General features: G+C 31.9%; 2 protein-coding genes and 1 long non-coding RNA gene across 3 annotated transcripts; 1 reads left to right on the top strand and 2 right to left on the bottom strand.

Moving 5' to 3' along the window:
- Nucleotides 1–4,006: 4,006 nt before the first annotated feature.
- CYP718 (cytochrome P450, family 718) lies at nt 4,007–5,797 on the bottom strand. The gene is made up of 3 exons (XM_085709833.1): nt 4,718–5,797; nt 4,445–4,632; nt 4,007–4,356 (listed from the first exon to the last, which is right to left on the bottom strand). Exons 1-3 carry the CDS (start codon nt 5,670–5,672, stop codon nt 4,060–4,062), a joined length of 1,440 nt encoding a protein of 479 aa, XP_085565959.1. The 5' UTR covers nt 5,673–5,797; the 3' UTR covers nt 4,007–4,059.
- Nucleotides 5,798–13,801: 8,004 nt separating this feature from the next.
- On the top strand, nt 13,802–16,598 carry LOC146924900 (uncharacterized). Its single transcript, XM_085709834.1, has 3 exons — nt 13,802–14,011; nt 14,262–15,699; nt 16,055–16,598. The coding sequence occupies exons 1-3, from the start codon at nt 13,870–13,872 to the stop codon at nt 16,383–16,385; spliced, it is 1,911 nt and encodes a 636-aa protein (XP_085565960.1). The 5' UTR covers nt 13,802–13,869; the 3' UTR covers nt 16,386–16,598.
- Nucleotides 13,833–15,058, bottom strand: LOC146924901 (uncharacterized). The gene is made up of 2 exons (XR_015010301.1): nt 14,943–15,058; nt 13,833–14,903 (listed from the first exon to the last, which is right to left on the bottom strand). It is a non-coding gene; the product is annotated as an uncharacterized LOC146924901 (long non-coding RNA).
- Nucleotides 16,599–17,734: the final 1,136 nt, after the last annotated feature.

The raw sequence follows: 17,734 nt of genomic DNA on the forward strand, positions 1-17,734 counted from the left end.
AGCCTAAATTGTGCACTGCATATAGCCAACTCAACTCTTCCTCCTCGGACCCCATGTGTACAACACTATAAATGCAGAAGGAAAATGACAGGACTAACACATTTACTATTTAGACTTTAATTATTTGACTTATATCATAAATAACTATTTAATAAAGGTATTGTTTTTTTTTTGAAGGAATTTAATAAAGGTATTGTTGAGAGTTGGGTTTTGTAGTGTTTTGAAAAGCCAATTTGTAGTTTATTTTGAAACAAAAAATAAGAAGCCAAGTTTAAATCTTAGTATATATTTGAGATTTTAATTATTTTAAGGAATGATGTGATAGATGATAATATAATATTCCAATGAACATTTTAATCAATTATAGAAACATATTTAAAATGTTTAATCCTCGTGAGTGTAGGTCAATTGATAAGACATTGTATAACATATATATAAACCGGTGTTCGAACTCTAGACACCCTATTTCATCTCAAGAGATGAGTTTTTAGTCATTAAACTACTTGATAAAAAGAAAAAGAACATTTAATAATGTCTTTAATTCAGAAATAAAAATTAAACTTCCCACTCCATTTTCCTCCAAAACTTAGAGTTGAATTTCTAGTCATTTGACAAAAAGAAAAGAAACATTTAATAATGTCTTTAATTTAGAAATAAAAATTACACTTCCCACTCCATTTTCCTCCAAAACTTAACTTCCAAACATAGCCTATGGATTTGATACAATTTATAATGTTTTGATAGGTTATTTTCATCTTATTTTACTAATATGACGTGATATAACTAGTAGATGCTTGAATTTCTCAATTATTAGGTCAGGACTTCAATTTCTAGTTTCTAACAATTGTGCATGGAAAAATATTGGAGTTGCGTTATTTTGAGAGATTAGTGTCTCTACATCTGCATGAGTGAATAACTTGATTTACAAAATATTCTTCATTTTTCTATAAGTTATTTTTAGTCTAATTAGGCTGAGTTAAATTTGTAATGAAAATTTATCCTTTTCATTTCTCATTCTTAAGTATTTTAATGGATACAAATATTCAATTGAGTTCATATCAATAAATAAATATGATCAATTCAATTTCTCTCTATTACTATAGTTTTTTTTATCATATAACATAGCACCTTTTCAAATTAGTGACATTGATGTGGCAAGTGTGAAGTGAGTTAAAAGTCCACATTGTTTGAAAAATGGAGACCGCAAACCTTTAGGTTTTAAGTTAAAATAGTAGTGTTTAACTCACTTGTATAATTATTTTTGACTTAATGTGAATAATCTCCATGCTCCCCTCACAACATGACAAACGTTTACTTATATTTTCACTCAAAATTGTAGTAACGAAAACATGTCGATTGTTTTGAAAATTGGAGAGAAACTATCAGATACGAACCTAGATGTAATTGCTTATCACTACATAAAAAACAAATTCCCTATGATAAAATAAAAATGGTTGTTCAAATAACACTCCCTCTAAATAAATATATATGGACCGCTTTTACTATAAAAATGTTGATATAATATAAAAGCCATTTATTTATATTGTTTTTTGAAGGATTTATACTTATATTGTTAGCATTCTCCTTTAAAATGATGATGATGATGATGATGATGATGATGATGATGATGATGATGATAAAACAACAACAACAATAATAATTCCTTCAAAAAACAATAACAATAATAATAACATCAGCAATAACTCATTTGCACAGTTCCTGTTCAGAAAAACTCACTTGCACGGTTGTCATGCTATTGGTAAAATAAAACAGCGCCTGTCACGGTCTTTGTTTTTTTGAGGATATGTTCACTTTACTTCTCACTTTATTTAAGATATATTCACTTATTAAGTTAAAAAAAAAAAAAAAACCAATGGAGTTGGGAGAAAAGACTATACTTTCAGAAGGTAGCATGTTTGAGTCCATGTAAATATAATTCAATTGATAAGATAATGCATTGTCATGAGTATTTGTTTTTATGAAGGAATTACGTTTTGTACAAATATTTATTGTAGAAGTTAAGCAATGCTATCCCGAAACAATTTTTCCTGAACTATATACTCGACATTAACGGTCTAAGTATTTGATTTCACACCACAAAACTTTCGGTAGTTAACTCTCTTTTGTGAGCCGTCGGCTGAAACCCTAATTTCTTCTCCTTCATCCACCAAAGAGGGATGATTTAGGGTCAATTTTTGACCCCAAATCACTTCTCTAAATCGTTTTTCTCTTTCCCTTCTATTTAAATAAGTAATTTTCACATTGAATTAGGTTTTTCTTTTGTGATTTCGTCGTCTTAGTGCGACGCTGTTTTGTTTGTCTTTTCCTTGTTCAGGTGTTTGTTCAATTCATATTGTTAGATCAGCTTCGATCCAGTGCAGATCCAACCAATGACTTTGGCGTCATCAACGTTGCAGATCCGGAGGCATGGCTATTCCGGAGATTTTAATATAGTCATATTTGTAGGCTTATGTACTTTGCCGTTTTATGCTGTTAACATGGATGTCGTTAGTTTGTTCACAGATTCATCCTTTTTGTTTTTAGTGAATTTGTATTGCATCGATATACTCTATCAATTTGAATGAATGAATGTCGTTTGTTTTGTGTCAAAGAAAAACTTTCGGTAGTTAAGAAGAGAAATTATTTTTTTTAAAGAAAAGAAGAGAAATTATTTGTAATTTTTTTTTAGGTGAAAAATGTAATTTTTTTTAGGGAAGAAATTATTTGTAATTGTAGAACTATACTCGAAATTATTTGCATAATCATCATTAGATATTGGCAATTAAATGTGAGTGAGTGAATGATATTAAATGCATCTCATATACTCTTTCACCAATCTCTTTTATAAAAGAATTTTTTTTAGATTCATTCAGTAAATGATTTATCTAGTCTTAACATAAACTAAATATATAATTTATTAAATAAATCTAAAAAGAGAAATTTATTTTATAATAGAGACCATGGTATTATTTAATGTTTTAAAATTTTACATCAAGATATACTGTCAAATACTCTTTGTAATTTTCATATGTAATTCATTGTTGTTTTCTATACTCCCTGAACTCTACAATGAATTACCCTCTTCAAATGAATGCTTCTTAGCACGGAAGATGAGATCATTTCTAACTTTCCAAACCACCCAAAGAACCGAATGCCATATCAAAGAAAACATTTCCTCGTATTTTTATTTGAAGCTCCCAAACAAAAACTCTCTAACAAAATGAAGAGGTCTCCTAGAACTACTGATGTCACGCCAAACCACCTAAAAACTTATCCTAAAATAGCACACACTAAACTACATTTTGTAAATAAATGATATTTTCGTTACCTCAACACCCGGACATCAATAAATGATCAATTAAAATTGGTGTATTTGATTTAAATTTTTAACTAAATACGTTAACTTTCATTGAACCAACTTTTCTTATAGACAGTTTACGTCATAGCTACCCAATGCCCATCACAATTTTTTATATCAACCGTTTAATTTAGCAATTTTCTTGAAAATGGTACTACCGACATCTTTTCTTCTGTTTTTGTGACTTCAACGGGTGTTATTCCCGTTAAATTCTTTTTCCCAAGGAAAATGCTATTTATCTAGAAAAATAGCATCAAGAATTTTTCAAGACACATGTGGCAAGTTTTAATTGCATGATTTATTTGTCCACTTCCTATTTTTCAGCAACACCTCCTTGAATTGTGGCAAATAGTGCATTGTGATTGGTTGCTCTTTATTCTTGAAGAATTCTTGATGTTTTTTTTCTAGATATATAGCATTGCTCTTTTCCCAATATTATCTTTTGCAAGAACCTTTACTTTCCAACAAAAATTGTTTTTTTTTGTACGAGAGAAAATTAGTGGGATGCTGCTCATGTGCTTCAGTTTAATTTATTTTAATACTTGTCCATGTCCAAGTAACATGTGCTAAGTATCTCATAGGATAATAAAACAGAATAATTAATATTTATCTTATCTTATCTATATCTATATAACAATAATGGCAATGTGCTCAAAGAGTACAATTATTATTTGTGGTAAAACAAATTTGTCTTGGTCTTATCAAATATGCTTAAGGGAAATTGTAATGGGCATTCCAAGGGAAGGGAAGGGTAGAGGATCCATTGTTACTGTTTCATCTGGATGGAGTAAGGACCAGTCATATTGTGTCACAACATAATGCACAAGTATAAGAATATTTAGTTTGGCTAATTGGTACCCTGCACACACTCTTGGCCCTCCTCCAAAGGGAACAAATGCATATTGTGCTATTCCTTCCTCAAACCTACTTGGGTTGAAACTTGTAGGATCCTTAAAATACTCTTCATTGTAATGTGTCCCATATGTTGTCCATAGCACCTGGAAAGGATCATAAAAACCCAAATTAAAAAAGCATTATTCATAATTTAACTTGTGTAACAAGAAAGAAAAAAACTATAGTATTTACCTTCCATCCTTTAGGTATAGTGAATCCTTCATATTCAATATCAGTAATTGCCTTCCTAAAAGAACCAAATATTGGAGGGAACAGTCTCATGCTTTCTCTAGCAACTTGCCATGTATACTTCATCTTCTTTATGTCCTCTACATTTAGACTCTCACCCCTTCTTTTGCTATGCATTATATTAACATGTTCTGCATAAAATTAAGCACTTTTACATTATCATTATCATATCTTTACGTTGTCGATGCATATAAATTAAATTGATTATGATATTACCTTGTAGAACTTTACCATAGCAATCAGGATGTTGAGCAAGCATCTTGAATGTCATAGCAACAGCAAAAGAAGTAGTATCATGAGCTGCAAAAACTAGCAAAACCACATTATCTATAATCTCTTTTTCAGTAATCTCCCCTTGGATCATTCCATATACCAATTTAGACATTAACATTCTATCTTCCTCTCTTTTCAACTTTCCTTCTTCAATTTCCTTTCTCTTCTCTCTCACCACTTTCACTATCATCTTTTCTATTTCCTTTCTAGCTTTCATTGCTCTCCAAAATTTAGAACCTGGAAACTTAATTGCTGGTGAGAAAACTCCTTCCAACACTCTCTCAAAAGTATCTACCATACCTGGTTCCACATTGATGCCTAACAAACACTCGAAAACAATGCTAAATGTAAGAACTTTCGTCGAGCGGTAGAGACTAATCTCTTCTTGACCATTCCAGTTTTTAGATAAATACAACTTAACAAAGTTGCATAACTTTGGAACTAATGTTTCTAGTCCAGCATAGCCAAGACTAGTGCCGATAACGCCTCTTAGGAAGCGGTGTCTTTCGCCATCTTTCTCCATGATAGAGTCTTTTCCCATGAGATGAACTGAGGAAGAAGGCCAAGAGCTTTTTACCAACTTGAACTCATTGGACAAAATAAACTTATTTGCCTCAGCTCCATTTACTATCACTGTTGGTGAACCTATGATCCTTGTTTTGAAGATCTTTCCGTGTTTCGTGATTCGAGGATGAACAAAATCTTCATACAATTTGTTTCTCCTTTGAGCATTGAAGAATTCCATGGTCTCTCCTATCAATGGAAATCCCATTTCACCTGGTGGAAGCTTTCTTTTGTCTTTGCTATTTTGTTGCTTGTGCCTCAAGAAATTGAAAGAGAACAGAGCAAACAGGGGAAACAAGACACATGAAAGAATAGAGATAATATCTATAGACATTTTAGGATAAAGAGCTTTGAAAATTTTGAAACTTTATTGTAATGTATATATAAAATTTGTTTTGAGGTTCTAGCATGTTGGTTCACATATTTATAGGATTCCTTTTGGTCTGTGGAAGAAAATGAATGATGTCAAATTGACTTGAATAATATTATAATTTATAACAACGTTAATCATTCTTGAAGTCAATTCCTAATAGGCTAACAATTTTCTTATTTGAAAGCTTGTGGTCTAGTCAAATCAACAAAAAAAAAAATTCAAATTAAAAATGAATTTGAATTCCATGTACTAATAATGAAACATAGTTTTGTGCAAGATTTAATTTCGGTCATTGATTTACGACCGAACATCTCAAATTTATGCAAGAGTCAATTTCGATCATTGATTTGAGACCAAACATCTTAAATTACACATTACTAAAAATCAGTTTTAAACGATCTCAATCCTTGATTTAGGTCGGACGGTTGAAATTATTAACTACATGATACATTTATTGTAGGGAATATGGTATCATCATTAAAATTAAAACAATACCATACATTAGAGAGAGGTTGTGAAAAGAATACTAAGTTGGATATTCCTGACGGTTATAGATTCATTGTCCAAAAAGAATGACACGTAATCATAGTTATGTGCATGAGAAATACACGAGGAAATAAAAATTGATTCATCTCTTAATGGTCAACGTTAGAAGCTTTTGTAGTCATCAAGAAATCCCTAAAAATCTGGTGAAGTCTAATAATTGTGTATGACATTGGATCTTGTTACATTATACAGCATGATGATTTTGCTCATAATTGCAGCAATATGAGTAAATATTGGTACAGAATCACCGTCTTTGAATAACAACTTTACAATATCTATGTAAAGTAATTAGAAGGGTAGGCTGAACACTAATGTGAACATGTTGGAGATAATGTTGTTTGAAACCGCCTAGAATCAATTTCAACAAGTTGTTTACAGAGAATGGTATTGTTGTCATGTTATCAAGCTGTATTTTGTGGGTTCATTTCTAGTTGGAGAATGTTTAACATGGAAGGTTCATTATTATTAATATCATTAGGGCCATGCTAGACATTGTTTAAAGAACCTAAAAAAATTATCTTTTAAAAATACAAGTCAAATACGGAATTGGATCCTCTTTTGTGTAGCTCTCTCTTCTTTTCTAATTCAACAGTTGATTGACTCATAAATGAAAAGAAAAAAAAAAAACAGCATCAGAGAGAGAGAAAAAAAAAAGTGAATGAATGGTTTAGATTACACCAAACAAACAACATGAGAGAAATGGTTGTAGAGGATCCAAATCCGTCAAATACTTGTAAAAATCATAATTACACATATTTCTATGCAAAAATAATTCATTTTGATTCCTTAAGCAATAGCCGATGGGCATTTGTTAGCGTTTTCATCATCATCATCATCATCATCATTATTATTATAAGGAAATAAAAGGAAGCAGTGAATGGATTGTACACAGTTTTTGTTTTACAAAAGATATTAAGTGTAAAAAAATTAATTAATAAGAATAACAATATTTGCTCTTATATCTTTGAGACGGATGAGGATTATCTAAAGTGAATAAAGTGTTATGCGAAAAAAATCAAATGTTCTTATTATCACAAACTCATAATTTGTTATTACGTATCTATGATGTCTACCTTAATTTTAATTTATTAATTAAAGATTGATAATGTCCTCTTTACACTCTAAACTAAATTGTACACTTTTAAAGAAGCCGTATCCTATTGAGAGGCAAAATTGATTTAAGCTTTAGTTTTAAAGGGTGGACTAAGAATTAACTTACAAAAGTTATATATCAAATTATGTAGAAATTAGAACAGTAAAAAAGAAGTATTATGTTGTGGATTTTTTTAAAGAAAAAGTTGTACCTATATAAGTTTTCATGAGATTTTTCTAAAATTAATAGAAGGATGGAATGCAATATCGAATGACAAATGAGTTGGCTCAAAGAACTAAGGTTTTGGGTTCGAATCCAGTCATAAGCATACAACAACGTTAAAACTCTTAGGAGAGTACCGGTAATATTCTTATTTAATGAAATTTATGTAGGTTATTTTAAAAAATAATTTCACATAAAGCAATTGTTAGAGAAAATATCTTACCAGCACAAGCAAAATTTCACTCTTGACATTTTGACAACTCTTTTTTCCGCAAATAAATAAAAAAAATGATTAACTCCTTCACTCATTTGTATTTGTGACCAAATAAGATTATCTCCTATCACAACCCATTGCCTATTAGATTATGGTAACCACCCCAAGGCATTCCATGTGGGCATGAGAGTGGTAAAGGCATGGCAACCTTAATAGAAACATTACTAGCATGTACATCATTTATCTCATTAAAAATATCAAATATTTTTGTTTTAAATGATTTGTCGCGTTTTTGTATTAATGGGGTATAAACATAACATTAAAGATTAATCTTTTAGAGAAATGATTTTTGTACTCTCATATTTTTATGTTGCTCTCTCTTGTCCCAAAATAATTATATAAATATTATTTCTCAATCATTTTAGTCGGATAAGAATACAATTGAGAAAAATATAATTATCTTTCAAAAGTTTCAATGGCGCTTCATTTATAAAGTTAGATTTGAATCCAAAACCCTTGATTAAACCGAAAGAGACACAAACCGTGTGATTCAATTGCTTTTAAAAGAGTCCCTAGTTTGTTTATTTATTTAATTTATAATAAGTCCTTGGACTATATATATCTCAAATAATTTTTCACTTTAAAATACTAGCACAATATTTATTAGCTTTTTTAAAAATACAATGTTTGAGGCCTAAAACGAAGGTTTTACGGCCTTAATAGTTGAGACGGCTATGCATGTTATCACGGCTCCTCTTGCATCAATTTGATGGTGCTCATGTCATTCAGTTTTTACACTTAAAATACGATGACATTGATGTCATTCGGTGATGGCAACATTACATTTGAATATTAAAGTGATGATGACATTACATTTGAATCGTAATTTGGGTGAAGATTATTTCTCCACAAATGGTCCTTGGAGTGTCTCATGGAGAAAATCTTGTGCGGTCCTGGTCCACACAAGTGGTCTTTGGTCACACAAAGAGAAAAAAGAGAAGAGAGAGAAGAGAGAAGAGAGAGAAAATGGAGAAGAGAGAAGAGAAGAGAGAGAAGGAAAAAACTTGTGTGTGTGACCAAACCAAAATTCTTGGTCCTGGTCCACACAAGTGTTTCTCGTGTCTCATGATGAGAATGTAGGTCTTCAAATCTCTACTGTTCAGATCTTAAACAAGCGCATACGAAAATATCATAGTACAATTGTCTATAATACCTACTTTAGGGTTAGTTGTGATACTTTTATCTAATTTATTAAAAAAGAAAATATGACCTTGCATTCTTTTATTTTATTTTTAGAGTAAATTATACTACCACAAATGAGTTGGCTCTATCGAAACTTTGAACCAATAATAATAATAATAATAATAATAATAATAATAATAATAATAATAATAATAATAATAATAATAATAATAATAATAATAATAATAATAATAATAATAATAATAATAATAATAATAATAATAATAATAATAATAATAATAATAATAAAGTATACTAATACTCTTGTTTGATATAATTTATGTAAGTATTTAAAAAAAAAACTGATTATCAGAGAGTATCTTACTGACGTCAATAGAATTTCATTCTTCGCATTTTGATAACTCTTCTTTTTTGTGAATAAATAAAAAGAAAATGAACAACTTCTCAACTTTATCACAACTCATTACCCATTAGATTACCAAGACCTTCCATGTGGGCATGAGAAGGGTAAGGCATGGCAACCTTTATAGAAGCATTATTAATTTATTAGCATGTACTCCATTGGTTTCACTATAAATGTAATGTTTGGAACATTTATGTTTTAAATAATTTTTCACTTTCTTGCAAAACTCAGCTAGCAGAGACATTACGATATACAAGGATCTGAGTTCAAACCACGAACTCTACAGTAATTCACTTTAAAAGACGAGTTTCTAGCCACTATACTATTTGATAAATTTTTTTTTAACATAATTAATGATTTTCTCAAATATCATGTATTATCTTAAATGAATTAGAGATTTCAATTTAATATATTATGCTTGCAAGTTAATTTGCTACATCAATGCACATAGACTTTGTAATGTTAATCTTTTTACTTTAAAGTTATTTGCACATATCAGTAAAAAGTAAAAAATAAAAAATAAATAAAATATGTCATCGTGAGGTTAGCTCAGTTGGTAGAGATAATGCATAAGATCCAGGGTTCGAACCCCGAATACCAACAAAAAAAAGTAAAAACTAAAATCAATAAACATTATTTTTTATAGAATTATTTTCCTTTTTTATAGAATAAACATTATTTTTTATAGAATTATTTTCCTTTTTTATAGAATTATTTTCCTTTTTCATATATTTTTTTTTGAAGGATTCCTTTTTCATACATATTTTTCTCTTTGCAATAAATACTCGATAATTAATGAAAAAGTAACCTGTAATATTCCATTCAACTTTTAAAATGACAAATAAATAGAAGCATAAATCTCTTGTATTGTGGAAGTTGACATTCCTATTTTTTACACATAATAATAATGAGTTCTCTTAGGATATTGACTTAAGTACTAGAAGTGTAGTAGTTTGTATTAAAAAATTGTGTAATTATTGCATTGACATAAATAATAACATGTATTCCAAGATATTATTTTTTTTAATGAAATTCTTATGCAATGCCTTTAGGACATTGACATTCGTTAACAAGGCTATCTTTTTATATACTTACACTTTCTTACTATTTTTGAAGAGAATATTTTAATTTAATTTTCTTAATAAGTGCCCTAAGAACCAATATTTAGCCTTTAAAAAAAACAATATTTAGCATTTCCGTAAAAAATATTTATAGTTAGGACCAAACCGATGCTTGATTAATTAATCCCAAAATTCTAGTCTTGAAAGGAAAAATAAATTGCCAGTCATTCATATTAATTACTCTCCCAACACTTTAGTGCAACCTCACCTACCATCAGCAAATGTCACGAATTAGAAGTAATTCACTCACACTTGTAGCACCCACGTAAAAACACGGTTTTGTACTAAAAAAAGCGTGTGTGTGTGAAAGTGAAGGGAAACAAGTTCTTTGCAGTTGCTTGTTATGGCGGGAAATCAGAAAGCCACCAGACGATACGTGTAACTTATAAGATACTTTACCATTCCTTTATTGGTTTAGTAGTAAAAAAAGGTATTGTTCATAAAGCCTAACTCAAATGACAATGTTGAAATTGCTAGGTTGAACGTCTTCGTCTGAGTTCAAATTTGACACTTTATAGTGTGTGTGTGTTTTAGGAATGTTCTAGTGGTCTTTACCACTCCGTCTACAGACCAAAAAAAAAGTCTTAGATCCAAAGGCTTCGAGTTCGAATCATGTTAATACTTTACAAGTGCTCTTTGAACATTAAGACATTTAATGTATTTGAATCATCCTCTCACGTTAGTTTTTTTCATCAAATAGCAAATGACATTGGTTCAAATCTCATCCAACTTAATCAAATGTCACATATTCAAATTTAACTATGAGAATGCAACAACAGTAAACTCTTAAGAGAGAAATTAGCCGTCAATTATGGTCAACATTAAACTCTTAAGAGAGAAATTAGCCGTCAATTATGGTCATTTATCTAGTCAATATGAAACTTTAGTCCTTTTAGCAGGAACTATTTTGATTAACATATTTAAGTTTATCTACTTTCATAATATTTTTTGCATGTCATGAGCTATTTTCAACTTATTTGCAAAAGCTCTTAAAGATAGCCTATAAAAACATCTTTTAACTTTTACGAAAATAATCTAACTATTTTATCATTTGTTATTGAAATAACTTATAAATAAGTACTTATCATATTATAAGTTGGGCTTAAGTGCAATTTTGCCCCCCCTATTTTGGCTGAATCGGAATTTTACCCCCCCCCCCCCCCCCCCCCCATTTTAAAACTCGGAATTCCCCCCCCCCCCCCCCCCCCCAATTTAATGTTTTTCGGAATTTTACCCCCCCTATTTTGAAACTCGGAATTTTACCCCCGCAATTTAATGTTTTTCAGAAGTTTACCCCCACCACATCTGATGTTATTATCCACCTAATTAATTATTTAAATTAAATAATTTTTAATTACAAAAAATAAATAACTTTTTAAAAAAATAGAAAAAACTTTAAAAAAATACCTTAAAATGTAGAAATTTTTTTAAAAAAAATACTAGAAAGTAAAGATAAAATGTAGGAATTACAATAAATAAATAATTTTTAAAAAAATCGAAAAAACTTTAAAAAATACCTTAAAATGCAGGAAAAAAAATACTAGAAAATAAAGATAAAATGTAGGAAATAAATCAGAATAAACGAAAAAAATTCCATTAAAAATACATGGAAAAACAGTATAAACGGGAAAAAAAAAAAAGTACATGCAATTTTCCTACATTTTTTTTAGAATTTTTTCTACATTTTTTTAATGGAATTTTCCATGTATTTTTTTTTCCCGTTTATACTGTTTTTCCATGTATTTTTAATGAATTTTTTTTCGTTTATTCTGGTTTATTTCCTGCATTTTATCTTTATTTCTAGTATTTTTCTGCATTTTAAGGTATTTTTTTAAAGTTTTTTTGATTTTTTTTAAAAAATTATTCATTTATTGTAATTCCTACATTTTATCTTTATTTTCTAGTATTTTTTTTTGAATTTTTTCTGCATTTTAAGGTATTTTTTAAAGTTTTTTCTATTTTTTTAAAAAGTTATTTATTTTTTGTAACTAAAAATTATTTAATTTAAATAATTAATTAGGTGGATAATAACATCAAATGTGGTGGGGGTAAAATTCCGAAAAACATTAAATTGGGGGGTTAAAATTATGAGTTTCAAAATAGGAGGGGTAAAATTCCGAAAAACATTAAATTGAGGGGGTAAAATTCCGAGTTTTAAAATAGGGGGGGGTAAAATTCCGATTCAGCCAAAATAAGGGGAGCAAAATTGCACTTAAGCCATATTTTGTGAATCAAGTTGTTTATCCAAACAAGGTCGCCCTTGCCACATCCCTCACCCAAAAATGTGGCTAGATTAGATCATATTTCTTAACCAACCAAGCTTTACAAGTTCAATATAAGTTATACATCTAACCATTGTATGTGAGTTAGGTAATTTTTTACCCTCTATATTGACTCATTCATACCGCGAGGAGCAATTGGAAAATAAGCATACATCATTCTAAGTTCTAAATAACAGTACTATTTGCGTGTATGCTAGTAATGCATCATTTAATAACCAGCATTGGGACCATTATGAATACTTCCCATCACAAAAAAAGGAAAAAAAAAACCAAAAAATATATTTAACAACCAACATTGGGATCATCTTGAATACTTTCCTTCTTTGGAATGGAATCTAAAAGCAACAAAATGAGAAAATAAAGTTGTTAGGAAATTCATTCATAAATCATATACAATACACTAATATAAATAACCCTCATTTCACCAAACTTGAAGGTTTCATATTAGACTATAAGCCCTCATATATCTATTTATTTATGAAAAGCAAAGGTCATATATCATATATTGATTCATCAACAACAACAGTTTCTGAATTATAGATAGATAAATTTTTCTTGGAGTATGTCTCCATCACTCCTCATAAATGTTGGGGTACAGTAGATTGATTTCACAGTCAAGTCTTTGATATTTTTTGTTCACGTGGGTTCCAACATTTTATTGGAGGAGAAAGTAATGTGCTACACTAACTTAGTTTCCAGAATAAATTAAAACACCTTAATTAAGAGTAACCTTAATTAAGAGTAACCCTTCAGAACAAATAGTGACCAATCAACTAATAATGGTTATATGATCAACAAGAAAACAAGGTTTGAGTTTTAGAGTAAGTGTACTGACACATACTCAACTCAATTTCATGTCAAGTGTATTTTTTTAACTATTTTACAAAACTCATGCATTATTTCAGAAAGTAAATGTAAATAGAAGTAAATGCACCCTGCAAAACTTCAACTAACCCACACACTCTTCCACCTGCTTATATTTACTTCACTCAGTGAACCATTTTATAACCCACTCTTCACTCACTTCTCCAAACCACCTCCAAATCCACCCTTTCCTTTTCTCTCAAAGCAACTATGGAGAAGAAAAGAAGCAACAATGCTTCTCTTACCATGTTCACAATGCTGGTTGCATTGGTTTCTCAAAACCTTGTTATTGTTCCTGTAATGGCCAACACTCAAGCAGGAAGTTCTCCCTCAGATTTATCTACTGAACTATGTAATTCTCTAACTTAGCTATCTGTTTTACTTTTCTTATTTATGCAAAATAGTGGATATATTTATTAATGATATGATTTTGGACTTTACTTGAAAGCTACACAGTAGTAGGTCATTTATTTTTCAAAATTGAAGTATCAAAATCAACATTCTCATAAAGAAGCTATTTTGCATTTTTTATTTATTTTTGTAATATACTTCGTTTGTTTTGTTCCTTCATGTTGTGTAATACATTGATTTGGAATTGTTAGGTTCACATAGTCCACCATCTCACCACTCTGGAGGTGGTTGTGGTAGCAGTGGCACTCCACCCTCTAGTGGGTCCTCACCCTCTCACGGTCACGGTCATGGTCATGGTCATAGTCATCATGGCCATGGTCATGGATCATCATCACCCCCTTCAGGCAGTGGAAGTTACAATCCAACTCCATCAACTCCAACTCCGTCACCACCGTCAGGCAGTGGAAGTTACAGTCCAACCCCATCAACTCCTACCCCATCACCACCCTCAGATGGTGGTGGAAGTTCTGATCCAACCCCATCAACTCCCCCAAATTGTGATCCAACCCCATCACCCGGTGGTGACGGAAGTTACAGTCCAACCCCGTCAACTCCCACCCCATCACCACCATCGGATGGTGGTGGAAGTTACAATCCAACACCATCAACTCCAACCCCGTCACCACCATCAGGTAGTGGAAGTTACACTCCAACCCCGTCAACTCCTACCCCATCACCACCCTCAGATGGTGGCGGAAGTTCTGATCCAACCCCATCACCAGGTGGTGATGGAAGTTACACTCCAACTCCATCAACTCCTCCAGGAGGTGGAAGTTATGATCCATCCCCAACACCACCCTCAGGCGATGGAAGTTATAATCCAACACCGTCATCTCCCCCGTCCGGTGGAAGTTATGATCCAACCCCATCACCACCCACTGGTGGAAGTTACACTCCAACTCCATCAACGCCCCCAGCTAGCGACTGTCCACCCTCAGACCCTACAAGCCCGACAACACCCTCAAACCCAACACCATCAACACCATCAAACCCTCCCTCAGGAGATGGAGGGTACTATAACTCACCACCACAAGATCCTACAAGCCCAACAACACCCTCAACTCCAACAACGCCATCAAACCCTCCATCAGGGGGCTACGACTCACCACCATCAGACCCTATAACCCCGACAACACCATCAAACCCACCATCAGGAGGCTACGACTCACCACCATCAGACCCTATAACCCCAACAACACCATCAAACCCTCCATCAGGAGGCTACGACTCACCACCATCAGACCCTATAACCCCAACAACACCATCAAACCCTCCATCAGGAGGGTACTATAACTCACCACCACAAGACCCTATAACCCCTACAACACCATCAAACCCTCCGTCAGGAGGCTACGACTCACCACCAACAGACCCTTTAACCCCAACAACACCATCAAATCCTCCATCAGGAGGGTACTACAACTCACCACCACAAGACCCTATAACCCCAACAACACCATCAAACCCTTTAACCCCAACAACACCATCAAACCCTCCATCAGGAGGGTACTACAACTCACCACCAACTTATGGAAGTGGTAGCCCCCCGATCGATCCTGGCACCCCATTGACCCCCACTTTCCCCACACCACCTTTCCTTCCTGCACCATCTCCCACTGGTACATGCAAGTAAGTTCCTTCTACTATGTTGCACTGTAAAGTAAAGGCTAAGTCCTTGAAGCTATAAAACTTTTTTACTTTTATCCCCTGATAAAAACTATATTTTTTAATTCTTGCAAAATATTGTTTTATTTTAGTCCATGTAAAATTTATTCATGTTGAAATTAGTCCCCGTAATATGTATGTAATTTTCATTTTAGTCCTTATTTAGTCCATATCGATTTTGAAAATATAAATCATGTACAAAAGGTTTTTACAGGGACCAACAACATATTTAAACCTCATGATGTAAATTATCAAAATATACTGCAAAACTTTTAACTGTTAAATAACATTTTTGAACTTTTTTTCCTCAAATCTGCAGCTACTGGAATACTCACCCACAACTCATCTGGGGATTACTAGGCTGGTGGGGAACCTTGGGCAATGTTTTTGGTGTGCATAGTCTGCCAGGACTCGGTGCAAGTCTCAGCATTCCACAAGCACTTTCCAACACAAGAACTGATGCGCTCGGAGCACTTTACAGAGAAGGTGCAGCTTCTTATCTTAACTCCTTAGTGAACAACAAGTTCCCTTACACAACTGATCAAGTCAGAGACAGATTTGTAGCATCACTCAGCTCAAATAAGGCTGCAGCAACACAAGCACATCTTTTCCAGATGGCCAATGAGGGAAAAATTAAGCCTAGAGCATGATCTAATTAGTTTGGTTTATGTATAAGTTTATTGAGTTTGCTTCCGTATATTATATTTAAGACTTCTAGTAAGAGTGTTTTGCATTAGGTACTTACTTATCATGTGTTAATTTATCCTATGATGGATTCAGTGTACTGTACAACTTCATGTTAATTAGCATTTATATATGGTTCCTAAGTTTTGAATAAAGTTAATATTTTGCTGCTATGGTAATTCAAGATCTCCATTCATAAGATTCAAGTATAAAGCATTATTTTATATGAAACAAGGTTAAATTCTTATTAAGAAAACCTTCTTTACCCTGCTGAAAATAGAATCCATTAAACAAAAGCTGAGGCTTACTTAAAGTATATACAAAAACGTTCACCACTAAAGGTGTGGGCATCACTTTCTCATTAAATAAAGGTCTGCATAGTCTTTCAAAATAAATTGGTTCTCTATAAAGAGCAACCCAGAAAAGCAGCCCTAATCTAGAAAAGTTGATTGTTCATGCAAACATGAACTGCATTCAAGTTATAAATGCACGATTGGGGGAGTCATGCAAATATGTGCAGAGTCTACATTAATTGAAAAGGTGTCTAGCATTGTTTCTTAGTGAAATGCAAGGCAATTTTCATTTTCTGTTGTTGTTGTTGGTGGTGTGTGTGTGCAGAAAGACAACGCATGGACCATCCAAGATGCTGCCAAGAGTGCCCTTATATGAAATGGGACTTTTGTGATATACAGTGGCAGCAGAAGGGTTGAATTGAAGGGCCATGTGATGCACAATTAATGTCATTTTAAGTGCCTTAACAGGAAGTGTACAAGGCTGTCCTTTTGATTCAGAACAATTAAAATGGTAGGTAAACCCTATAAATAGAGGGTAGTCTTCACAAGTAATGTAATAAGAATCATTGTGTTTTATTTATAAGGAAAAACACGTTTTCTGCTAACCAAACTTTCCAAATTTAAGATATTAGCTTAAGAGATACAAGGGACCTCTACTAACTGTCATTGACTGTTTCAATGCACTTACTTTAGATCACAATAAGTGTGTTTGCTGCATTATATATTCACTGGTGCAGTTGTATAGATTGAATATAAAAAAAAACATGGAATCAGAACATTTTTTGTGATTAAAAACTTAACAGCAGTTGAGAAACAATTCTATAAATCAACTTGTAGAAAAATATTATTAATAATAAGCATTATATATGTAGGTATAACTTTAAAATAATCATCCCTGCAGGTAGAAATATAATTCATGTATGATTCAGTTAATTAAAATATGCAAAACTGAAGCCAGCTAAATGAACCAATTCATTTTCTGAAGAGATGAATCCAAATTGACCCAAAACTTTAATTTTACT

Source organism: Medicago sativa, chromosome 5 (assembly GCF_051527215.1).
Source record: "Medicago sativa cultivar Bolivia chromosome 5, Bolivia_mono, whole genome shotgun sequence".
In the NCBI taxonomy this organism is placed as follows: Eukaryota; Viridiplantae; Streptophyta; class Magnoliopsida; order Fabales; family Fabaceae; genus Medicago; species Medicago sativa.

Bases quoted from the DNA above. Each gene is read 5' to 3' on its own strand.
- CYP718 (XM_085709833.1), bottom strand. From the start codon at position 5,672: ATGTCTATAGATATTATCTCTATTCTTTCATGTGTCTTGTTTCCCCTG. The intron at 4,633-4,717 runs GTAATATCATAA...AATTTTATGCAG, and splicing joins CTATGGTAAAGTTCTACAAG to AACATGTTAATATAATGCAT. The intron at 4,357-4,444 runs GTAAATACTATA...GATCCTTTCCAG, and splicing joins CTATACCTAAAGGATGGAAG to GTGCTATGGACAACATATGG.
- LOC146924900 (XM_085709834.1), top strand. From the start codon at position 13,870: ATGGAGAAGAAAAGAAGCAACAATGCTTCTCTTACCATGTTCACAATG. The intron at 14,012-14,261 runs GTAATTCTCTAA...TGGAATTGTTAG, and splicing joins AGATTTATCTACTGAACTAT to GTTCACATAGTCCACCATCT. The intron at 15,700-16,054 runs GTAAGTTCCTTC...TCAAATCTGCAG, and splicing joins TCTCCCACTGGTACATGCAA to CTACTGGAATACTCACCCAC.